The sequence below is a fragment of the Sus scrofa genome, chromosome 13 (assembly GCF_054392235.1).
Source record: "Sus scrofa isolate SSC_HxYL_T2T_F1_AM1 chromosome 13, Sscrofa_HxYL_maternal_Yorkshire_Landrace_v2.0, whole genome shotgun sequence".
NCBI lineage: Eukaryota > Metazoa > Chordata > Mammalia > Artiodactyla > Suidae > Sus > Sus scrofa.
In genome coordinates this window covers 31,744,291-31,770,920 of record NC_139395.1, presented here as the reverse complement: position 1 = coordinate 31,770,920, position 26,630 = coordinate 31,744,291, and the positions used below count along the sequence as shown (strand labels likewise).

Here is a 26,630-nt window from a genome sequence, read left to right as displayed (position 1 = left end):
TCCAATTTCTGCTGTATAGCAAAGTGACCCAGTTATGCACACACACACACACACACACACGCACACACACATATGTGTATATATATTCTTTTTCTCACATTATCCTCCATCCTGATCCATCACAAGTGATTGGATATAGTTCCCTGTGCTATACAGCAGGATCCCATTGCCTATCTACTCCAAATGTAGAAGTTTTGTTTTGTTTTGTTTTGTTTTTTTACCATTTCTTGGGCTTCTCTCGCGGCATATGGAGGTTCCCAGGCTAGGGGTCAATCGGAGCTGTAGCCACCAGCCTACGCCAGAGCCACAGCAACGCAGGATCCGAGCCACGTCTGCAACGTACACCACAGCTCACGGCAATGCCGGATCGTTAACCCACTGAGCAAGGACAGGGACCGAACCCTCAACCTCATGGTTCCTAGTCGGATTCGTTAACCACTGCGCCACGACGGGAACTCCCAAATGTAGAAGTTTTCATCTACTAACCCCAGACTCCCAGTCTATCCCACTCTTTCCTCCCCACCCCACAAACACAAGTCTGTCCTCCATGTCCGTGATCTGTTTCTGTTTTATAGATAGATCATTTGTGCCATATTTTAGACTCCACATATAAGTGACATCATATGGTGTCTTTCTCTTTCTGACTTACATCACTCAGTATGAGTGTCTCTAGATCCATCCATATTGCTGCAAATGGCATTATTTTGTCCTTTTTATGGCTGAGTAGTATTCCATTGTATATATGTACTACATCTTTTTTTAATTTTTATTTTTTAAATTAAATTTAATTTTTTAAAATTATTTCCCCAATATAATTTTTTTGTGCTGTACAGCATGGTGGCCCAGTTACACATACATGTAAACATTCTATTTTCTCACATTATCATCCTCCATCATAAGTGACTAGATAAAGTTCCCAGTGCTACACAGCAGGATTTCATTGCTTATCCATTCCAAAGGCAATTGTTTGCATCCATTAACCCCAAACTCCCAATCTAACCCACTCCCTCCCTCTCCCCCTTGGCAACCACAAGTTAATCTCAAAGTCCATGATTTTCTTTTCTGTGGAAAGGTTAATTTGTGCCGTATATTAGATTCCAGATATAAGTGATATTATGTGGTATTTGTCTTTCTCTTTCTGACTTCACTCAGTATTAGAGTCTCTAGTTCCATCCATGTTGCTACAAATGACATTATTTCATTCTTTTTTATGGCTGAGGAGTATTCCATTGTGTATATATACCACCTCTTCCGAATCCAATCATCTGTCGATGGACATTTGGGTTGTTTCCATGTCTTGGCTATTGTGAATAGTGCTGCAATGAACATGCGGGTGCATGTGTCTCTTTTAAGTAGAGTTTTGTCCAGATATATGCCCAAGAGTGAGATTGCGGGGTCATATGGTAGTTCTATGTTTATTTTTCGAAGGTACTGCCATACTGTTCTCCATAGTGGTTGTACCAGCTTACATTCCCACCAACAGTGCAGAAGGGCTCCCTTTTCTCCACACCCCCCTCCAGCACTTGTTATTTGTGGACTTATTAATGAGGGCCATTCTGACTGGTGTGAGGTGGTATCTCATGGTAGTTTTGATTTGCATTTCTCTTATAATCAGCAATGTTGAGCATTTTTTCATGTGCTTGTTGGCCATCTGTATGTCTTCCTTGGAGAAATGTCTATTCAGGTCTTTTGCCCATTTTTCCATTGGTTGATTGGCTTTTTTGCTGTCAAGTTGTATAAGTTGCTCATATATTCTAGAGATGAAGTCCTTGTCAGTTGCATCATTTGAAACTATTTTCTCCCATTCTGAAAGTTGCCTTTTTGTTTTCTTTTGGGTTTCCTTTGCTGTGCAAAAGCTTTTCAGTTTGATGAGGTCCCATGGGTTTATGTTTGCTCTAATTTCTATTGCTTTGGGAGACTGACCTGAGAAAATATTCATGATGTTGATGTCAGAGAGTGTTTTGCCTGTGTTTTCTTCTAGGAGTTTGATGGTGTCCTGTCGTATATTTAAGTCTTTCAGCCATTTGGAGTTTATTTTTGTGCATGGTGTGAGGGTGTGTTCTAGTTTCATTGCTTTGCATGCAGCTGTCCAGGTTTCCCAGCAATGCTTGCTGAATAGACTTTCTTTTTCCCATTTGATGTTCTTGCCTCCCTTGTCAAAGATTAATTGACCATAGGTGTCAGGGTTTATTTCTGGGTTCTTTATTCTGTTCCATTGGTCTGTCTGTCTGTTTTGGTACCAGTACCACACTGTCTTGATGACTGTGGCTTTGTAGTATTGCCTGAAGCCTGGGAGAGTTATGCCTCTTGCTTGGTTTTTGTTCCTCAGGATTGCTTTGGCAATTCTGGGTCTTTTGTGGTTCCATATAAATGTTTGGATTGTTTGTTCTAGTTCTGTGAAAAATGTCATGGGTAATTTGATAGGGATTGCATTGAATCTGTAGATCGCTTTGGGTAGTATGGCCATTTGTACAATGTTGATTTTTCCAATCCAGGAGCATGGACTATCTTTCCATTTCTTTATATCTTCTTTGATTTCTTTGATTAAAGTTTTATAGTTCTTGGCGTATAAGTCCTTTACCTCCTTGGTCAGGTGTATTCTGAGGTATTTGATTTTGTGAGGTGCAATTTTAAAAGGTATCGTATTTTTGTATTCCTTTTCTAATATTTCATTGCTGGTATACAGAAATGTGACTGATTTCTGAATGTTAATCTTATATCCTGCTACTTTGCTGAATTTATTAATCAGTTCAAGTAGTTTTGGGGTTGAGTCCTTTGGGTTTTCTATGTATAGTATCATGTCATCTGCGTACAGTGACAGTTTTATCTCTTCTCTTCCTATATGGATGCCTTTTATTTCTTTTGTTTGTCTAATTGCTGTGGCTAGGACTTCCACAACTATGCTGAAGAGCAGTGGTGAGAGTGGGCATCCCTGTCTTGTTCCAGATTTGAGTGAGAAGGCTTTCAGTTTTTCCCCATTGAGTATTATATTTGCTGTGGGTTTGTCATAAAGGGCTTTGATGATATTCAGGAATGTTCCCTCTATACCCACTTTGGCGAGGGTCTTGATCATGAATGGGTGTTGGACTTTGTCAGATGCTTTTTCTGCATCTATTGAAATGATCATATGATTTTTGATTTTTCTTTTGTTAATGTGGTATATGACATTGATTGATTTGCCTATGTTGAACCATCCTTGTGAACCTGGGATGAACCCTACCTGGTCATGGTGTGTGATCTTTTTGATATGTTGTTGGATTCGGTTGGCTAAGATTTTGTTGAGACTTTTTGCATCTATATTCATCAAAGATATTGGCTAATAGTTTTATTTTTTGGTATTATCTTTGTCTGGTTTTGGAATGAGGGTGATGGTGGCATCATAGAATGTCTTTGGGAGTATTCCTTCTTCTTCAACCTTTTGAAAAAGTTTAAGGAGGATGGGCACCAGATCCTCTTTATATGTTTGATAGAATTCGCCTGTGAAGCCATCTGGTCCTGGACTTTTATTTGTAGGGTGTGCTTTTATGACATCTTCAGTTTCATTTCTAGTGATCGGTCTGTTCAGTTGGTGTGTTTCTTCTTGATTCAGTTTTGGCAGGCTGTAAGATTCTAGAAAACTGTCCATTTCTTCCAGATTGTCAAACTTGTTACCATATAGTTGTTCATAGTATTCTCTTATGGCTTTTTGTATTTCTACTGTATCCGTTGTGATTTCTCCTTTTTCATTTATAATTTTGTTTATTTGAGTTCTTTCTCTCCTCTTCTTAGTGGGTCTAGCCATTTTTAAGTATAATCAAAGGGCATCTTTATAGTCCACCCATGGCTTCAGCTTCCATGGTATCCTGGGATTGTGGAGACCTCTCATGTCCTTCATCCTCTGCATCCACATTACACACAGTCTTGCCATTTCTTTCTACATGATATTGGGGTTTCCTTGCCTTTTTTTTGAGTTACTATTTTAGTGTTTTGCTTAGTTGTATTTCTAGCAGAAAGGTTAGTGTCAGTCCATTTGGATATATAATAAATATTTGTTGAGTTAAAATATTATTTAGTATAGTAATACTAAAATGCTCAAGGTCAAAATTTGGAGCATAAAATTTTTAGAAATATCTTTTTTTAAAATAAATTTTATTGGTATATAGGTGACTTACAATGTTGTTTTAGTTTCAGGTGTACAACAAAGTAAAAAAGCCATTCATATACATATATATCCATTCTTTTTTCAATCTTTTCCCATATAGGCTGTCATAGAGTACTGAGTAGATTTCTCTAAGCTATAGAGTAGGTCCTTGTTACTGATTGTTTTTGTATATAGCAATGTGCATATACCAATCCCAACCTCCCAGTCTATGCCCCACCTCAGCATTTCCCCATTGGTTTGGTTTAGTTTTGAAATCTTTGAGTCTGTTTGTTTTGTGAACAAGTCCTTATTATCAATGATTCTACATATTGGTGACCTCATGTGACATTTGTGTTTCTCTGTCTGACTTCACCTAGTATTATAATCTCTAAGTCCATAGAAAGACCTTTTTTTAAATCATAGTTGATTTATAATATTGTGTTAGTTTCAAGTGCACAGCAAAATGATTCACTTATATATATTCTTTCTTCAGATTCATTTCCCTTACAAGTTATTACAAAATATTGAGCATGGTTCCCTGTGCTATACAGTAGGTCCTTGATGGTTGTCTATTTTATGTATAGTAGTGTGTATGTGTTAACGCTAAACTCCTAATTTAACCCTTCCTCCCTTCCGCCTTTGGTAACCATGAGTTTGTTTGTTATCTATGAGTGTTTCTGTTTTGTAAATAAGTTCAGTTGATTCTTTTTTTAAAGTTATTTTTTATTTTTTAAAATGTCTTTATTATAGTTGATTTATAATATTCTTCCAATTTCTGCTGTATAGCAAAGTGACCCAGTTATGCACACACACACACACACACACACGCACACACACATATGTGTATATATATTCTTTTTCTCACATTATCCTCCATCCTGATCCATCACAAGTGATTGGATATAGTTCCCTGTGCTATACAGCAGGATCCCATTGCCTATCTACTCCAAATGTAGAAGTTTTGTTTTGTTTTGTTTTGTTTTTTTACCATTTCTTGGGCTTCTCTCGCGGCATATGGAGGTTCCCAGGCTAGGGGTCAATCGGAGCTGTAGCCACCAGCCTACGCCAGAGCCACAGCAACGCAGGATCCGAGCCACGTCTGCAACGTACACCACAGCTCACGGCAATGCCGGATCGTTAACCCACTGAGCAAGGACAGGGACCGAACCCTCAACCTCATGGTTCCTAGTCGGATTCGTTAACCACTGCGCCACGACGGGAACTCCCAAATGTAGAAGTTTTCATCTACTAACCCCAGACTCCCAGTCTATCCCACTCTTTCCTCCCCACCCCACAAACACAAGTCTGTCCTCCATGTCCGTGATCTGTTTCTGTTTTATAGATAGATCATTTGTGCCATATTTTAGACTCCACATATAAGTGACATCATATGGTGTCTTTCTCTTTCTGACTTACATCACTCAGTATGAGTGTCTCTAGATCCATCCATATTGCTGCAAATGGCATTATTTTGTCCTTTTTATGGCTGAGTAGTATTCCATTGTATATATGTACTACATCTTTTTTTAATTTTTATTTTTTAAATTAAATTTAATTTTTTAAAATTATTTCCCCAATATAATTTTTTTGTGCTGTACAGCATGGTGGCCCAGTTACACATACATGTAAACATTCTATTTTCTCACATTATCATCCTCCATCATAAGTGACTAGATAAAGTTCCCAGTGCTACACAGCAGGATTTCATTGCTTATCCATTCCAAAGGCAATTGTTTGCATCCATTAACCCCAAACTCCCAATCTAACCCACTCCCTCCCTCTCCCCCTTGGCAACCACAAGTTAATCTCAAAGTCCATGATTTTCTTTTCTGTGGAAAGGTTAATTTGTGCCGTATATTAGATTCCAGATATAAGTGATATTATGTGGTATTTGTCTTTCTCTTTCTGACTTCACTCAGTATTAGAGTCTCTAGTTCCATCCATGTTGCTACAAATGACATTATTTCATTCTTTTTTATGGCTGAGGAGTATTCCATTGTGTATATATACCACCTCTTCCGAATCCAATCATCTGTCGATGGACATTTGGGTTGTTTCCATGTCTTGGCTATTGTGAATAGTGCTGCAATGAACATGCGGGTGCATGTGTCTCTTTTAAGTAGAGTTTTGTCCAGATATATGCCCAAGAGTGAGATTGCGGGGTCATATGGTAGTTCTATGTTTATTTTTCGAAGGTACTGCCATACTGTTCTCCATAGTGGTTGTACCAGCTTACATTCCCACCAACAGTGCAGAAGGGCTCCCTTTTCTCCACACCCCCCTCCAGCACTTGTTATTTGTGGACTTATTAATGAGGGCCATTCTGACTGGTGTGAGGTGGTATCTCATGGTAGTTTTGATTTGCATTTCTCTTATAATCAGCAATGTTGAGCATTTTTTCATGTGCTTGTTGGCCATCTGTATGTCTTCCTTGGAGAAATGTCTATTCAGGTCTTTTGCCCATTTTTCCATTGGTTGATTGGCTTTTTTGCTGTCAAGTTGTATAAGTTGCTCATATATTCTAGAGATGAAGTCCTTGTCAGTTGCATCATTTGAAACTATTTTCTCCCATTCTGAAAGTTGCCTTTTTGTTTTCTTTTGGGTTTCCTTTGCTGTGCAAAAGCTTTTCAGTTTGATGAGGTCCCATGGGTTTATGTTTGCTCTAATTTCTATTGCTTTGGGAGACTGACCTGAGAAAATATTCATGATGTTGATGTCAGAGAGTGTTTTGCCTGTGTTTTCTTCTAGGAGTTTGATGGTGTCCTGTCGTATATTTAAGTCTTTCAGCCATTTGGAGTTTATTTTTGTGCATGGTGTGAGGGTGTGTTCTAGTTTCATTGCTTTGCATGCAGCTGTCCAGGTTTCCCAGCAATGCTTGCTGAATAGACTTTCTTTTTCCCATTTGATGTTCTTGCCTCCCTTGTCAAAGATTAATTGACCATAGGTGTCAGGGTTTATTTCTGGGTTCTTTATTCTGTTCCATTGGTCTGTCTGTCTGTTTTGGTACCAGTACCACACTGTCTTGATGACTGTGGCTTTGTAGTATTGCCTGAAGTCTGGGAGAGTTATGCCTCTTGCTTGGTTTTTGTTCCTCAGGATTGCTTTGGCAATTCTGGGTCTTTTGTGGTTCCATATAAATGTTTGGATTGTTTGTTCTAGTTCTGTGAAAAATGTCATGGGTAATTTGATAGGGATTGCATTGCATCTGTAGATTGCTTTGGGTAGTATGGCCATTTGTACAGTGTTGATTTTTCCAATCCAGGAGCATGGACTATCTTTCCATTTCTTTACATCTTCTTTAATTTCCTTCATTAATGTTTTGTAGTTCTCGTCATATAACTCTTTCACCTCCTTGGTCAGGTGTATTCTGAGGTATTTGATTTTGTGAGGTGCAATTTTAAAAGGTATCGTATTTTTGTATTCCTTTTCTAATATTTCATTGTTAGTATACAGAAATGTGACTGATTTCTGAATGTTACTCTTATATCCCGCTACTTTGCTGAATTTGTTGATCAGTTCAAGTAGTTTTGGGGTTGAGTCCTTTGGGTTTTCTATGTATAGTATCATGTCATCTGCATACGGTGACAGTTTTACCTCTACTCTTCTTATTTGGTACCACATCTTAATCCACTCATCTGTCAATGGGCATTTAGGTTCTTTCCATGTCTTGGCTATTGTGAATAGTGTTGTGGTGAGCATACAGTTGCATGTATCTTTTTCAGTGAAAATTTTGTTTGGATATATGTATGGCTAGGAGTGGGATTGCTGGGTCCTATTGTAGTTCTATATTTAGTTTTCTGAGGTATTTCCATAGTGGTTGTATCAATTTACATTCCCTCCAACAGTGAATGAGGGTTCCCTTTTCTGCACATCCTCTCCAGCATTTATTGTTTGTTGACTTGTTAATGATGGCCACTAACTGGTATGAGGTGGTACCTATTGTTTTAATTCACATTTCTCAAATAATTACTGATGTTTAGCATTTTTCATGTGCCTCCTGGCTATCTGTATGTCTTCTTTGGAGAAGTGTCTATTTAGGTCTTCTATTTTTCGATTGGGTTGTTTTTTTTTTTGTTGTTGTTGTTAAGTTGTATGAGTTGTTTATATATTTTGGAGATTAAAACTTTGTTTATTTAGTCTTTTGCAAAAATATTCTCCCATGCTGTGGGTTGTCTTTTAGTTTTTTAGTAATTTCCTTTTCTGTGCAAAAGCTTTTGAGTTTAATTAGGTCCCATTGGTTTATTTGTGTCTTTATTGTCTTTATTCTAGGAGGTAGGTCAAACAAGATGTTGCTGTGATTTACATCAAAGAGCATTCTGCCTGTGTTATCCTCTAGGAGTTTTATATTATCTGGCCTTACGTTACGTCTTTAATACATTTTGAGTTTTTTTGTATATGGTGTTAGAAAATGTTCTAATTTCTAATTTCATTCTCTTACATATGGTTGTATAGTTTTCTCAGCATCATTTATTGAGGAGACTTTCTTTCCTCCACTATATGTTCTTGCCTCCTTTGTCATAGATTAGTTGACTGTAGGTGCTTGGGTTTATTTATGGGCTTTCTATCCTGTTCCATTGGTCTATATTTCTGTTTTTGTGCCAGTACCATATTGTTTTGATTACTGTGGCTTTGTAGTAGAATCTGAAGTCAGGGAGCCTGATTCCTCCAGTTCTGTTTTTTCTTTTCAATATTGCTTTGGCTATTTGGGGTCTTTTGTGTTTCCATACAAATTTTAAAATATTTTTTTTAGGTGTGTAAAGAATGTCATTGGTAACTTGATAGGGATTGCACTGAATCTGTCGATTGTCTTGGGTAGTATAGTCATTATGACTGTATTGATTCTTCCAATACAAGAGCATGGTATATTTTTCCATCTATTTGTGTCTTCTTTGATTTCTTTCATTGTGATATCATATGGTATTTGTCTTTATCTGCCTTACTTCACTTAGTTGGATTATCTCTAGATTCATCCATGTTGCTGCTGCAAATGGCATTATTTCATTCTTTTTATGGCCGAGTAGTAGTCTATTATATATATGTAACACATCTTTATCCATTCATCTGTTGATGGACATTTAGGTTGCTTCCATGTCTTGGCTACTGTAAATAGTACTGCAGTGAACACTGGGAGTACATGTTCATGGGATTACCTTTAAAATTCTATAGCCCAAAATAGGATAGCACAGGGAACTGTGTCTAATCACTTGTGATGGAATGTGATGGTGGATAACCTGAGAAAAAGAATGTATGTGTATGTATAAGTTGGTTACTTTGCTGTACAGCAGAAATTGATGGAATAATACAATAAATCAACTATAATAATAATAAAAAAAATAGGATAGGCTTTGTCTACTTCCTAGCAGCTCCTGAGCTCCCCTTCTGCCTATAGGATTCCTATCACTCTCAGTTCTCCAGGCTGAGTTCTACCATTGGGCCAGTCAGCCAACTTCCCTAACATATGTTGTTAGCATAAAAAAGAATAGGCTTGGAGGTCCTGTTGTGGCTCAGCAGTAACAAACCCAATTAGTATCCATAAGGATGTGGATTCTATCTCTGGCCTTGCTCAGTGGGTTAAGGATCCAGCATTGCTGTGAGTTGTGGTGTAGGCTGGCAGCTACAGCTCAGATTCAGTCCCTAGCCTGGGAACTTCCATATGCCATGGGTGTGGCCCTAAAAAGATCGAAAAAAGAAAAATGGGCTTTTGCTCCCTAATCTGATTTTTACTACTGTTGAGACCTTGGACAGTTTATAGCCTCTAAACTTTAGTTTTTCTACTTGGAAGTTGTGGTCTTAATAACTCTCTTCTCAATGTGATATTTGCAGTTTAAATAACTTTGGTAAGCCTTCAACATAGCCCATGCTGGTCCCCTCACTGCAGTCACCCTTCACTTCCCTACAAAGAAAACTTATAAGTCTGCTCCATTTCAAGTATCACATGATGCTCTTATTTCTCCCACTGATTCCTTCTCCCTCCCCTCCAGGCTTGCTGACTATGGGACTTCCTTTCCTTCCCTCATTCTAAACACCCCTCTCCTTTGCTTATCAAATTTACTTCTCCAATGAAAAATTTCCTTAACTTTCCTTTCTCCCACTCTAACATTTTTGATTTGCAAATATTTCTGAAAGCTATTTGACTGACAGGATCTAATTTTTCAACAATAGGAACCATGTCCACCTCGCCAGTCCTAGTTGGCTATGGCTTCCTGGATACCCTTCTATCCTCCTTGGCAAGCACATGCCTTATGTATTATATGAAATGCCAGTCCTTAGCCCATGTCTCATGATCAACACTTGTACACTATGTACAGTAGAATGTCAGTGTGGAGGCTATTGTCTATTTTAGATTCTAAAATGTGAAAGTGTATAGACTGTGTCTTATGTCTTTTAAACGTCTTTTATATCCATAGGAAACTCAGTGAGTAACTGCACTAATTTCTTTATACTACAGGAATTCAAATCCTAAGGGTCAGGGGGGAGGTTCCATCTATTGTGATGAGGTCCTCATTGCCTTGATAGAGCCAGTGATCAAAATTTCCTAGAGGACACATTGGTTAACATTGACTTTAAACAAAATATCAAAATACATCCAACATTGAAATAACATTGTTTTGGTTATGTAACTGTCTCAACAGGCTTCTTGGGGTGGCTCAGCCTTGATGTCCAGGAAACACCGCAAGCTTCTGCATGGCATCCACAGGTAAATGTACTTTCCCAGGCACAGTGCCTTTTATTTCGGCCTGAGGCTCTTTGGATTTTGCCTAATTAAGTGACATTTTGAAGACAGGCAAAAAACTAAGTATTGTTTTGCCTTTTAAAAAACCCATCCTGGAGTTCCCTCATGACACAGCAATTTAAGGATCCAGCATTGTCACTGCTGTGGCACCAGTTCAGTCCCTGGCCTGGGAACTTCCAGATGCCATAGACATGACCAAAAGCAAACACAGTCCCCCAAACCCCCCAAGCTCCAGAGTCCCCAACCCACTCACACAAAGAATCCTGCAGAGCACTACCTCGGATGTGAATACTGAATGTACCTGCTGCCACTGATGGCATTCTTCCCACCAGTACACACTGAGTCCCCTCCCTACCTTGTCCTTTTCTTTGTTTATTGCAACAGGGCTGACTCTGTGGCTTGGAACCCACACAAGATGCTGATGGCTGGAATTCAGTGCTGTGCTTTCCTTGTAAAAGACAAATCTGTGAGTTTTCCTCTTATGGCCCTTGGGCATCAAGGGGGGTAGATTACCATGTTTGCATTGGACCCATTTTTTTGCTTATATTTTGTGCCTTGGGCCAGAGGTAGATGAAGGACTTCAGTAAATGTTGATGGCATCAAAAGGAAAGACAAATAGGCCTCGATAAAAGATCAAGTGCTTCTGCTCAGGTAATTTTGTGTATTTGATTTAGGTATTATATAATCTCATTAGTTACCACAAAATGGTCTTTCTTGCACTCATCTGGATTATATTTTATAACTCAGTTTTAAACATTGCCAAGAAATTTTTCCCTTGATTAAGTCTGGGATTTAAGTTATCTTGAAATTTCTGGCTCCCTGAAAAAGTGGAGCAGATGTGTGTCATACATTAAATTGAGTGCTTAATATGCTTAGCTGGGCTTAACAGCCCATTTATATAGGAAGATGTTGGTTCAGGGATGATCATCAAATCCTGATTTATGAGGGGATTTCCTGTCTCAAGTGGGTGATTCTGGCTTCTGCTGGCGCATTGGGGAGCTGGAGCTGTGGGCTGAGTTTCTCTCAGTTAGAGGTAAAAAACGTATGCTTTCTGTGGGGGTAAATAAGGATCCTTGTGGGAAGTGGCCCAGGCTGAGAAGTGCTACCTCATTCTTAGAAATGCCTCCTCAAGATCTGTGTGCAGCATGTGGGTGATCTTTCTCAGCCATCTGTTTACATTTTTTTCTTAGGGGACTCCCTTTGCCAATGCTAAAGTCATTTTCTCTTTTTAAGGAATTTTATTTCAAATGACAGCCATATTTAAAGCTTGAGCCCAATCTTGTATGTGTGGATATCTACAACCTTCTTTACACAAATCTCCGATATTTGCATACCAGTGCCCTTTGTGTTTTGAAGTGACCAAATAGGATGTCCGTCGGAAACTGTGAGCAGATTTCTGCATCTATAGATAGATAGACTCTTAGGAATACTAATCTATTCCTTACAGTTTTATTAGGCTGGCTACCATGGACTGCATTCAATGTCGTTTAACTTTTATTCATTTACGTTTTTAAACTGTAGAGTGACTGCATGTTATAACTGAAAGGTGGTTTAAGGTTACTGTACCATTTGTGAACCAAAGAACATACTCAACTTGTCCAGAGTTATATATATAGGACATGAGTTAGGAGTAAACCCAGGTTCTCCTGTGGGCTGGACATAAGAACAAAACATACTAGGCATCTTTTATGTGCCAGGCATTTTACACCTGCTTTTCCCTAATCAGATGATCTGAATGACATCCTTTTTCTTAGTGTGGGATGCTCTCAGAAATGGAAAAATGTAGACCCCAAATTTTATGACTACTCATTTAAATAACTTTCTAGCTGTTATACATTTTTCTTGTTGAATGATATTTGGAGTGATTTTGCCAAGAATTGATTTGCATTTATGTCCTTGAGGCAATTTAAAATTTTCTGGATCATCTAACAGTGGTGAAACAAAATTTTCTGAAGAATTCACTCCTGGACCTCAATAAAAATAATAACACACATGTCTACTTACATGGCAGGAATTAAGAGGTGAGAAAATTTGCATTCATGGTATAAAGAATGGAGCACTTTCAAAAGTTGCCCTTTTGGGGGGATAAAAGACTGTTTTCAAATTAACTGGAATAGAGACCTGAACCGTGAGATACGACCATCAGCTAAAGTTCTTTGTCAGCAGTTTTCTGTCCCTGTTAGATGTATTTTCTACCTCTGTTGTTCTCTTTCATACTTTCACTCATTTGGCTACCTCAAACTGATTCCTACATAAGCCATACACTGCTAATTCTGGGCTCAGAAATAGATACATTCCCCATAGTTAAAAGAGTTTATAATCTCATGGGGGAGACAATGAACGAAATGTGCAGATTTAATCATTTGATTACTGTTTTGCTACGTGCTCTGGAGACTGTGTCAGACACTGTTGATTATAAATTCACCAGCTATTCCAACCTGCCTTCTCTTCTCTCTCCCAGTACTCATCTAACCAGCCCCCCTTGCTGCTAAGATTTGGCCAATATGCTGTGGGGGGAAAATGAAACAAAGGTTTTAGTTTCCAGTAGAGGTGATATACACAAGAGGACAGCCTCCTTCCCCCTCTTCTACCATAAATGCAGAAACATTCTTGTGTCAGAACGTGATACAAGAGCTCTGATAGCCACCTTGCATCCATGAGGCAATGACCCTAAATTAAAAGTGAACAACCTAGAATAGATTTATAAGGAGATCCTGCTGAATAGCATTGAGAACTATGTCTAGATACTCATGTTGCAACAGAAGAAAGGGTGGGGGAAAAACTGTAATTGCAATGTATACATGTAAGGATAACCTGACCCCCTTGCTGTACAGTGGGAAAATAAAAAAAAAAATAAATAAAAAGTAAAAAATGAAAAAATAAAAAGTGAACATGCACAGAATGGCAGAGCACAAAGGGGAAAGGTCTTGGATGGTAGTTTTGAAATGTTGCACTAACTTTGGAAGTGCCAACTTCCAGATTCTTTGTGATATGAGCTAATTGTCTTTTTTTTATTGCTGAAATTCCTTCTACTGGGCAATCTGTTACTTGAAGCCAAATGCACTCCTATCTGAGACAGAGAACAGTATGTTACTCTGAGCTTACCAAGCAGGGACCTGAGAAATTCCAGGTGGATGGAGCAGCATGCAAAAAATCTTTAAGAAAGGAGGGTTCTTTTTTTAATTTTAGAAACTGAAAGCATGGAGAATAATGCTCAGAGTGTCAAGAGATGACACTAGATGGCAATGGATAGATCATGTAGGGACTTGGAAAACATTTTAATGGTTTTAGCCTCTGTGTTCAGGATAGTGGAAGAATTTTAAAAGCAAAGAATAATGAGAAAATATTTTAAGACAATGAATCAGAAGGGGCAAGAATGAATACAAGAAGAGAAAAGTAGTGCAATATCCAAACAAAAGAAGGAAAAAAATGTGATAAAATTCAAGATATATTTTGGCTGCCATCTAGACTAGGTTGCATTCCCAGTTCTATATGGGACATGAGGAAGAAGTGTCTTGATTGATCCCCTGATGAGTGATACAGAAACTGAGTAAATGGTCCTGTTAGGGAGATGGAGATCACTGAAGGAAGAGAAGATTTGAGAGGGAAATGTCTTATTTTAGCATGGGCTATGTTAAATTTGAGGTTCCTGCAAGGTATCAAGTGAAGGTATCGTGTAGGCAGTTGACATACAGATACAAAATTAGGAAACAAGCTCTGGGCTAGAAAAACATATTAGGAGATTGTTGAGTGTTGATGATACTTGAGGTCATAGAGAGGAATGCATTGCCTTGGGAGGAACTTTGGAGGGAGAAGGGGATGGAGGACTTAGGCCTAAAGAACTTCAGAGCTAGAGATGGGGCAGAAGAAGAGGAACCCACAGTGGGAGCGAAAGCTGAATTGGAATGGCTGGGGGAAACAGTGGGAAGACCAGGAAAGGGTGATGCTGCAGAATCGAGGGGAGTCATGAGGTGTGAGAGTGACTCTGTCTCTGTGTCAGAGCTTAAGTGTCACCTCCTTAAGGAAGAGTTCCTTGACTCAGCCAGGTAAACTGGCATTCTTCTTTCTCAGACCCTGTCCCCTTCTTCTAAAGGGCTCATCATGATTTATAATTATGAATCCTCCTGTATTAACTTCCCCTCCCACTAGAATGTAAGTTCTATGTAGACAGGGACTGTGTCATTATATTCACCATTGTATCCCTCCTACCTAAGCAAGTATTCACTGAATGAGGAAAAGGTTAAAATTCACCAAAAAAATGAATGATTAAATAAAAATGATTAAATTAAACCCTCAGAAATATCTGCCTTATTGTCAGCAATAACTAGGAATTTCCAATTTCTCCCCTAGCCCAAATTATTCCTTCTGAGAGCTCTGAGATAACAATGATTAAAATGATAGTTGATGGGCTTTCTTGCCTAAGTCCTAACACAAGGTTTGAGCATGCCTCCAGCAGCAATTGATGAATAGCGATTTTAATTTGGACTTACTTCTTCAGTTAATAGAAGAGGGTACTTCTAGTTTAAAGAAAGCAAATTACTTAGTGAATAGACTTCTGTTAAAGAAAAAATGAATTCCCTAATTTTTACCCTCAAAGCCCCAGAATTCACAATGCTGTGTTCCTGATTGACAGGCTGGTGGTATTTGTGTTTTTACTTTCCTGTATTCTTAAAGAAGACTGCTTCCCAAACAAAGCAGGGCTGTTGCTCTCCAAGTTGTACTGTCACTAGCACACTTTGCATCATAGGGAGAAAATCAGGGATTTTTTTAAGGAAAATCTGTGATTATAAATAGGTTGATTTCAGAGGCAAATGCAAGGTCTATGTGGTTGCTTTGGATCAAAGACAATTTTTATGCTTTGATTTGAAATAAAAGGCAATATATTCTAAGAATCAGTTACATAGATGGAGAAAAATCTCACTATTGGCTTTTGATTTTTAGTGTTTATTGCAAGTACTTTTGAGTTAAGAAAACAATCTGACAGATATATGAGAACCTGAAATGTGCTAATCAGATGACTTTTTGAATATAAATTATTCTTCTCTTTTTCTACTTATCATTCTCATCCAATATTAACTCATAAGGACTTCCTGTTTAACCTAGCAGCTGTAGATAGTTAAAGGGACATTTTTTTCCCCCAGAAGGATCATGATACTAAGGTTTTTTTTTTTATTATTATGTCCTTTTTTATGTTCACCTCAGAAGTAATTTATATTCATCATAGACCAGAATCAGAAAATTCAGACATAGAGAGGTATGAAGAAAAAGATAGCCTTTACAAATATCTGAAAATGCATCATTTCTTATGCATATGTATTTAAATGTACATATATGCACACATTTCTAATATATAAAAACACTGATTTTAACATGCTTTTTCTCATTCACAAATTGTGAACTTTGCTCCATGTCATTATTCATTCTATGTATTTTCAATGATAGTATTCTATCATTTTGATATTTGAAAATTAACTGGACCACCTCCTTACCATTGACCAGCTAGACTGTTTTGATTTGGGGCTAATGTAGATATGGCTCCTACCTTTGAGGCCTGAATCTTTATGCATATCCTTTATTTTTCCCTTAGAATAAATTCTTAGAAGTCAAAGAGCAATAATCATCTTTGATAATGCTTTTTTATACCTGTTTCTTAATTTTCCTTCTGAAAAATTGCTTTCCTTCTCATTAGCAGAGTATGAGCTTGTGTGTGTGTGTGTGTGTGTGTGTGTAACTTCTGACATTGAAAGGGTTTTTACCTTTGTTGATTTGATAGGCAAAGCATTTGTACACCCATACTTACAGACACAACGTAACTATTTTTGTTCTCATTTTATCAGGTGACATGCTATACCTCCTTCTCAGGGATATTCTTTAGCTAGAGGTATTGACATGCAATTCTGAGCTACCCAGGTTTCAAATGTGAGGGCTTAGAGATAAACTTGCAATTCTTTCCTTTTCATCTTCATTCTGGAGGAGGCTCAGAATGTTCCCGGTTTTATTTTGGAGAAGAAGTAGCAGGAAGAAAAGGAGTGGGAAATTCATTCCATACATACTAGTTGAAGACATACTGTGGGGCTGGCACTTCTGTGCACAGAGAAAAAATGAAAATGGGGGAATAATACCACTCCCAGTGTGGGTCCTTAAGAAAAGGCAGGAATTTTTCACTGGAAAATCACACCTGAGAAATATGTTTTCTCTTAGACACATTTAAATTTCTATTCTAAATGGTAATTGATGTTGCAAATGACAACTAGTATATATAGCATTTAAAAAAAATTGTGCCAGAAAAGAAAGGGCAAGAACATGGATTTATCAGAGAAACTAGAACAAACTGTCTTTGTGAGGATTTCTTTTTCATCTCTGGTTTTGCTTCATGGAGTTCTTGTGGAAGTATCATTGCATGGTTTGAAAATACTCAACAGTCTGATCATCAATTTTTTTTTTCTCCTGCCAGGGAACATGCACTTTCCCTACACATGTACATTATACATTTCTTTGGAATGACAGCCTCCTAGCTAATGGAGCAGACATGGGGGAAAGTAGATGTTTAAAACTGATTAGAGGAGTTCCTGTCGTGGCGCAGTGGTTAACGAATCTGACTAGGAACCATGAGGTTGCTGGTTCGATCCCTGCCCTTACTCAGTGGGTTAATGATCTGGCGTTGCCATGAGCTGTGGTGTAGGTCGCAGACGTGGCTCAGATCCCGCGTTGCTGTGGCTCTGGCACAGGCTGGAAGCTACAGCTCTGATTCAACCCCTAGCCTGGGAACTTCCATATGCCACGGGAGCAGCCCAAGAAATGGCAAAAAGACAAAAAAAACCCAAAAAAACCCAAAACTGATTAGAAAAAAAGAAGCATTGACTTGTAGGAGAAGCATCAGCTTTGAGGCTGCTGAAATTATTCTCCAGATCTTGGATACTCTAGCTTGAGCTGAGAAAATTCAACTTTTTGGCAAGGTTGAGAATTGCATAACACTGGCAGAACTCTTCCAATCCATGGTTGGTAATTAGCTCTTTTCTTTTTAATTGTTTTTTTTTTTAATTTTATAATTAAAAGTTAATTTTCTCTTGTGAAGCTTTTGGAAACTTGTGCATGTCTCTGTGTGTGTGTGTGTTGTCTTTTGTCCTTTTAGGGCTGCATCCAAGGCATGTGGAGGTTCCCAGGCTAGGGGTCAAATCCAAGCTATAGTTGCCGGCCTATTCCACAGCTATAGCAAAGCAGGATCCAAGCTGCATCTGTGACCTACACCACAGGTCACGGCAACTCTCGATCCTTAACCCACTGAGTGAGGCCAGGGACCAAACCTGCATTCTCATGGATCTTAGTCAGGTTCATTAACTACTGAGCCACAGTGGGAACTCCCATACGTATGTTTTTATGTATGCATCACATTGAAAAAACTGACATGGTATCTATACAGTCATAACAAACACCCCATCATGTCTGCTTTCCTTTCTCATGACGTAAAGAGATATGATAATTAATGTTAGAGTTGCATGTGTTGAAAATCCATCATATCTTTCTCCTTTGAACAAACCTTTATTGGATTGTTTTTTATTTTTTTATTTTTTATTGCAATGTTTGATTTTTTATTGCAATTTTATGGATTTTAGGATATATTTTGTTCATATTGCAATTGTCATTAATTTTAAAAAGGGAATTTGTACTTTGTTTTAGAATCATGCATAATATAGCCTAGTATATTAATCCTTTGTGAACTCTTAGGGGTATGTTATTGTATGATCATGATTTACTGCCTGGTTTCATAATGTCATAAATGATCACAAGTCCCAATGCAGAACCTGTCCCTCAGTTCTTGGAATCATCTGTATGGTAGACTGTGAGTTACTGGAGGGCAGAAGGGGTCTTATTCATAGTTCTCCTACTTAGTACTCGATTAATGGTCACTAAAAATGTTTCCTAAAGTGAACTTACTTTGTGTCTTTTTCCAATACTATCAACCTGCAGTAGATCCTTTATCATCACCAACCTGAACTCTTTCAAGTCTCAAAGAGTGTCCTTTCTTGCTAGTATGTACAAATATTTTTTTTGATAGGGTGTAAGAATTGTCTTATTTATATGGTTTAAGATATACATTATCTCCTTACATCCCATTTCATGTTGGTGCTTTAAAAAAGTCCTTGTTCTCAACTTTGCCAACTTTGGCCTTTTATCTCCATGCCTCAGAGACCAATAATAAATCAGTGACTCATGCTTTTCTTTTTTCAGAAACCATATTGTCTTTCCCCTAAAAAGTTATTTTTGCATAATGTCTAATGGTGCTGTTCTTTATTGGATACTGGACAAGTGGAAGAGAAGCTTTCTTTTCTAAGGTTCCTGGGTCCTCTCCTGACCCTCCTAGAGAACAGAATGACACAATCTGCCACACTGACAATGGAACTGTTTGTAATGCTGGACCCAGCATCTTGGCCAACAGTTTTCCAATTTCATCCTTGAATTCCTTCACACCTTTGGGTGACTGCCACCTGGTCCAACTGATGAAGCTACATTTTTTTCATCAGTTTGACTTGAATGAGTTGGGGTGCTGCCCATGGTTGGATTTAATTTCATCTGCCTGTCTATTTCTGGAGAACCCAAAGAGTGTGGAATCTCTCTGACATCTTTCCAGGTAAAGAATTCATCCTTCATGGCAGCCATCCCATTTCAGTATGGGACCTCAACCTTTGCGTCTCTGCTACTCATCACAGAAGACTTCAATTTGCTAAGAAATGATCAGGGAGGAAAAATAGGAAATTGTACCTTTGTACAACTTTTAGTTGAAGAATATACTGGAAATAGAATTCTACTTATGGATTGAATCTTTTTATCCTACCTTGTAGCAAAACGGATTAGATTCCCATAATACAGGAAGATTATTTAAGTCAAAAATCTAAGAAAAAGGGAAACATAAGGATAAAGGCATAAAAGGAAACCTGGAAGAAGCTAATGGAAAAAGTTCATGCCATAATTAGCATGCTACACCTGCCTCAGTAGGTAGGCTAAAATTTGGCTTTAGTAGTTTTGTTTTTTGTTTTTGTCTTATGTCTTTTTTGCCATATGTACCATGGCATATGGAGTTTCCCAGGCTAGGGATTGAATTGGAGCTGCAGCTTCCGGCCTATGCCACAGCCACAGCAACACGATGTTCATGCCGTGTTTGTGACCTACACCACAGCTAACAGCAATGCCAGATCCTTAACTCACTGGGCAAGGCCAGGGATTGAACCCGCATCCTCATGGATACGTGGATACTAATCGGGTTTGTTATCCCCTGAGCCACAACGGGAGTTCCGGTTTCAGTATTTTTTTTTTTTTAAGGATTCTGAACATCTTTTTTTCCCTTCTTCTTCTCTATCTTTGTTGTTGTTGTTGTTGTTACTGTTAACTTGCAGCACCAAGGCTTTCTCTTCTATTTCTGCTCCCTGGTGTGACACTTGACTTCTTGAAATAAATTGTTCGATTTGTTTTCCTTTGCACAATTCTAGCTGTCGTATTTGTTGTTTTCCAAGGAAGGTATCTAAAAACATATCTGACACTCCTAATTAGGCTTCCTAGCTTTGTTGTTTCAAGGCCAAATAATTTCAAGGAGTTTATTTTGTGTGTGTGTGTTTCTCTTCTGTAGCAATTCAAAATGCCATTACAAGTGCATGTGAATAAAAGAAGTAATTTTGCAGGTAACTCAGAGGTAGTAAACATACGTTTATTTTATATAGACTTTCAGTATTTGTATTTAAACCCTAATTTGTACAGAAATTGTTACTGTACAGAAATTGTGGACTGAGTAAGAAAAACAAATACTGTAAAATAATTATATCTTATACTTTGAAGATGTGTATAATTCATGCATGCAAGCACATGTGCATTTACACAGCAGACATACTTGACTCTAGGTCATTATGATGCTAATGGAAAAATAGTAATTTAGAGAGTTTTGTTAATTGAGAAAGGAACCAGTATCTTCTCTGGTAGTTAAATCTGAGGCCTCTTGTGTGTTTAGAAGATAGTGATTTTTTTCAATTAATTATTATGAAATATAAAGAAAATGTAAAAATATGCCTGAAATATATGTAAACAAGTTAATTTATTTTTATGAAAAGAATAATCAGGTGATTCCCAAACAGATTTAAAGAACAGAAATCTTAATCCTGTTACCTACTTTCTTACTTTTCTCTTTACTTTTGCTTTGTAGTTATGCATCTTCAAAGAATGTAGTTTACTGTTGCCTTTATATGAAACCTATATAAATGGAACCATGCAATATGTATTGTTTTGGTTTTGTTTTGTTGTTGTTGCTCAAACTTACCTTATATCTTTAAGATTCATTCATGTGTTGCACAGTCTGAGAATTATTCATTTCCACTGCTTTATACTATTTCATGAGTACATAATGATTCGTTTATCCATTTTGCTGTTGGTAGACATTTGAGTTATTCTAATTTGGGGCCTTTAGAAAATTTTGCTGAATTTTGTGCACACATCCTTATTGCTTGCTGTTTCCTTGAGGTCCCATCTGGTATAATTTTCCTTTTGCTTGAAGATTATATTTAGGAATTTCTTGATGAATCAAAAGGTAGCATACTCTGTTAGACTTTGCTTCTTAGAAAATGTCTTTTTTTTTTTTTTTAACTTCTGGAGACAGAATTCTGTCAGTAATTTTCCTTTAAAACTTTAATGATTTTTTTTTTTTTTTGGTCTTTTGGAAAGTTAACTACTTAACTGCCATTCCTTTGATGGCAAATACTTCTTTCTCTGACTTCCTTTCGATTTTCAAGCTTCCTTTAATTTTCTAACATTTAGCTATGATGTTATTAATATATGCTATGTTTAGTTTATCTTGCTTGGGCTTTGCTGGTCTTCTTGAATCTGTGTATTGACATATTACATAAGTTTTTTAAGACTCTCCATTTAATTATTGACCTTGCCTCCTTTCCTCTCTTTTCTAGCACTCCAATTGGATGTATATTAGACCTTCTCACTGTTTCTTCTGTCTCTTACTCTATTTTGTAGGTTTCATAACTTTGACTGTTCATGTTTCATTGTGGATAGTTTTTTTGTTTTGTTTTGTTTTGTTTTGTTTTTGTCTTTTTGCTATTTCTTGGGCCGCTCCCGCGGCATATGGAGGTTCCCAGGCTAGGGGTCCAATTGGAGCTGTAGCCACCGGCCTACGCCAGAGCCACAGCAACGCGGGATCCGAGCCGCATCTGCGACCTACACCACAGTTCACGGCAATGCCGGATCGTTAACCCACTGAGCAAGGCCAGGGATCGAACCCGCAACCTCATGGTTCCTAGTCGGATTCGTTAACCACTGCGCCACGATGGGAACTCCTCATTGTGGATAGTTTTTAGGGCCTGTATTAAAATTCACTAATTCTCTCTTCAGCTATGTCTACCTGCTAGTAACACCGTCTCTTGAGTTCTTACTTTATTATCTAGTTTATATCTTTCTAGTTTCATAATATCAAATTGAATATTTTTCACATATGGAAATTCTCTTGATTCTTCATGACATTTTTAAGACCAGCTTTTATCTCCATGAACATTTTGAACTTAGATTCACAATCTCCCTCTGCTGACCCTAGTATCTCGATTCCCTCAGATGCCTGTTGTTTCTGAAGTCGATGGGTCCTGGCTCTCATATTGTCTACAGAGCACCTTATAATCCTTGAGCATTTACTGAATATTTTATTTCAAAATTTATGTTCAGGAATAATTTGAAACCTGGAGTGAAGCTCTCTTTCTTTATAAAGGATTTTATTTTCATTCTATGGGCATCTAGAGGGATTAGCAGTCTAAGACCAAGACCTGAAGATTTTCTCTATTTCTGTGGAGACCTTTGGGTCCTAAACAAGAAGAAGGATTGCTTTAATGCCCTTGTTACATTGAACACCTCTGCACTCTTTCCTGAAGCTCTTGAAATGCCTGCTGGGAGAAGTGCTGATGATACTCCAGGTTCCCACACCTGGGGGCCACACTCTCCCTTTCCTCACCTCTCCCCATTCTGGCCCTGGTCTCAGCAGCCCTTCCTACATCTGAACATGCCCTGGGGTGGAAATATCTCACCTTCTTGAGCTCCACTCCTCTCCTTGTGGTTGCCAGAATTTTCCTTCTGTCTTATGTAGGTCTGCCATGCTTTTTATCAGATGCAGTTTTTATGTTTTTTCCCCCAGCATTGTTTATTGTTTTCATATTTACCTATTCTTTTATTACTCGAGTTGATCCATGTCAGGCTTTGGCTTTTTAATAATCAGCTGCTGTTCTGTACTGCCAGTAGAGATGAGCATTTGTTAGTTTACTCGTCCTTGCATTCAACCTGCAAGTGTGTACAGCTTCTTCTGTGTTAGGTAAGTAAGACATGCTCCCCACTCAAGTGAAATCAGGGACTAGTAGAAAAAAAACAGATTTTAAGCAAATATAATAATATCTTTATTTATGTAATAGCACAATGAGCAGTTATTTTTCAAATGTAGATGAGGTAAGCCCTGCTGAAGAAGCTGGTCTAGAAAACTTAACTGCAACAGAGGTGACTTTTAGAATATCAGTTACTAATATTTTCTTTCCGTTTTAAAAAAGTTATGTATTTATTTTTTTGGCCACGTTCATGGCATGCGGAAATTCTTGGGCCAGGGATCTAACTCTTACCACAGCAGTGACAATGCTGGATCCTTAACTAACTGAGCCACCAGGGAACTCCTTTCCATTTTTAAAGCAATATATGAGCAAAATAACATAATGTCAGGCATTATAAGGAATATAAAAATTGATCACAACCCACCTGTCAAAGTTCAGTCATTTAAAATTTTCTGTTAGGTGAATATGATTATACTTCATCTACGTTGATAGATACAAATTCATAAATTTTGCTTCCGTAACCAGCAACTGCCTTCTTCTCCCATTCCTATCCCCCTTATGATCTAAAAAAACAGAGGCGCTTAGGCTTATAGAACCTACATTTAAAATTATTAATTTGTTTAATGACGACCACCGTTATCTTACCGGATTTCTTATCAATTTGAGAGATTACAAGTTATTCTGTTCATTTTCGAAATATATAATCATATCAGTATGTAACTGTAATTTTGTTTGCTTTGTGCAGTTGTAATTATAATGTACTGGTAGAATTTCCAAAAATATGTTTAGTAATAATAGTAAATAGAAGGCATTTTTATCTTCTTTGTGATTTTATTGAAGGTGCCTTGGGATATACAGTCTTTAGTGTGAATCTTGAAAAATGATCTAGGAATGAGCACTGAATTTCACCATATCTTTTAAAATATCTGATGGGATAATTCTATCATTTTACTCCTTGAACGAAGTAAGATGTGATCATCGATTTTCTACATTACTGACTAACCTCATTGAACTGCAGTAAATTGCCTTAATGTATTGATGGCTTTGTATACTTAGATTTTGGCTTCTATATGCATTAACTATATACATAAACTATATACATAAACTTCTATTACATAAACTTTGTGTATGCACATGTGTCTATGTGCATGTTATCTTGATTGGATGGTATTTTGAGTGCCAGTCTTATTTGTTTTAGAATAATTACAATAGCATAGACATCATCATTTTTTTAGAGATATGCGGAAAAGTCAATGATACAACTCTTATTCACAAATTTGGGAGGAGATAATTCTTTCCCATTTTTATTCAACTATTAAGAATTTCCTGCTCTGAGATCAGTTTCAATAATATTTTCCCAGATATTTAATACATTTTATTGAGATTTTCAAGTATATTAGTAGAATATATACCATCTCATCATTATCATCTAATTCTTACCTTATATTCTTGCCTGAAGTCCTAATTTTTGAAATGGTTTTATGACTTAGTTTGCTTACCTTATATTCTTTCCATAAGAATTACTTCTTGTATTTATTTTTCAATTCACTTCTTTATTAAATTTATTTCATTGTTATTCATTTATTCCTGCTTTATGTTTTGTTCTGGAAAAATGTTATTTTACATTTGAGGGCAGTTTTGGCTCAGCTCCTTAAGTTTTACTTTGGAGGGTTCTCATTTAAATTATTTTCCAATTAATCTATAGTAATTGTGTTGATGTGCCTTTGAGCCTGGAGTGATTTATAAAAGTAATTTTAACTTCCCACGTGCTTAAGGTGTGTTATGAAATTCTAGCTTGTTTTATTGTAATCAGATAATCAACATGAAAGCAGAGATCAAGAGTGATGAATTTTTACTTTTTAAATGCAAAAGTTATTCTTGAAAGAATATCTTATTATCCAGAACCCATTTTTAGTTTTTATCTTCTTTTCCATAGATAAACTGTCAAGTATGGGGTGAGGAGAAGAGTGTGGGAAGAGGAACCAGATATTAAATGTGAATAAGAAAACCCAGAGGGTTCAAGAAAAAACAGAACTTCCCTGTAATACAGAATATGTGTGTTCTTCCCTTTCTTGGCTCAAGTTCTAGATGAGACTCAGAGAGTTGGGAAACCTCCCTTGTCCCCCAGCTCTCATGTCAATCTGAAAAGCAGAGGTAACCAGGACTTGAAGGGGTGTATCAAGGCAGACGTGGTGCCAGTGCCTGAGCTACCCCCTGGTTCTTCTGTGGCTTCAGAGTGGCTGGTCTCGAGATCAAATGAAAGTGACTGTAAGTGAACCAGAGGGCACTGGGTAGCCTAGAAATAGAGGCAAGAAGCAAGAGGCAGGATTCATGTGATCTGACAGCTAGAGCCCATGGCACATCTTCAGACATAAGCAGGGAGATGGATAGACCACTGGGCTGAGCTGGGGATGGGGCGGGCAGTCAGTCTGAGGATGGCATGATCACACTGTAGAGGTAGACATTCCTTCCCTAGCTTCAGATCTAGCAACTGAAAATACAGACGGCTTAGTGAAATTTGAATTTCAAATAAATAGCACATAGTATTTTAGTGTAAGTATATCCTAAATATTGCATGGGATAATCATACTTTTACTAAAAATTTTGGTTCTTATGAATGTATACAAAATTTATATGGAATTCAAATTTAATAGGCTGGTTTGTGTTTTATCTGGCAACCCTTCAGTGGCGTTTGTCTCAAATATGTTAAATAACAGCAAGAGGAAGAGGACTCGCAGAGAAAAAAATCTTGATTGCCCATGGTTTATGTCTTCGTGGTCTGAGAAATCACCTAGTTTGGGTTGTGTGTTTTTCTGGAAGTGAGTTGATTAAATATTTCGCATTAAAAATAAATGTAGTTCCAAATCAGAAATGTATTCAGTGAAAGAAAAATGAAGTGCCATTTTTTTTTTTGCATATCCAAAGTGCTATCAGTTTGAAATTCATAATGATTTTTTTTTGTTTTTAAGTTCATGTGACAGGTAAAAGCTGGCACTCCACAGTATGATGTTTACATCTTTGCCCAATAGACCAAGCTAAATTAGGATCTCTCAGTGTTCATTCCAAATCCATCATCATCTCCACCTCTGGCCCAGTCAGCTGGGGCCAGGGGCCTGGGATGGAGGAGCAGGGCGATGTGACCATCTCTATGCGAGACAAGGGGAGTAAGGGCTTGCTGTGAACTGGGCAGAGAGCCCAAATTGTGTCTGCTCTAAACATCTTCCATCTCTTGCTGTGACAAGTTACTAATGGACTGCTGAGTTTTAAACCTGGTCCAAAAACTGAAATGGAACAAGGAAGATGGATTATATCTTACCCGTTTCTAGCTCCACGGCAGTTGTCAGAAAGTTCACAGTTTCTTTTTTTATAAGGCTACTCTCTTCTCAATACATTCCATTATGCCCTTGTCACAGAGAAGCACATGTCA

The 26,630-nt window shown here is 37.6% G+C and overlaps 1 protein-coding gene across 10 annotated transcripts in view; it reads left to right on the top strand.

Moving 5' to 3' along the window:
* The window catches only part of GADL1 (glutamate decarboxylase like 1), a 345,574-nt gene that overhangs the window by 240,001 nt on the left and 78,943 nt on the right, over positions 1-26,630 (top strand). For all 10 annotated transcript variants that reach the window (XM_084987315.1, XM_084987314.1, XM_084987313.1 and 7 more), the window contains 2 exons: positions 10,753-10,817; positions 11,238-11,319. In XM_084987315.1, the coding sequence (XP_084843441.1) occupies positions 10,753-10,817; positions 11,238-11,319 (147 nt within the window). The remainder of the gene's footprint in view (positions 1-10,752; positions 10,818-11,237; positions 11,320-26,630) is intronic.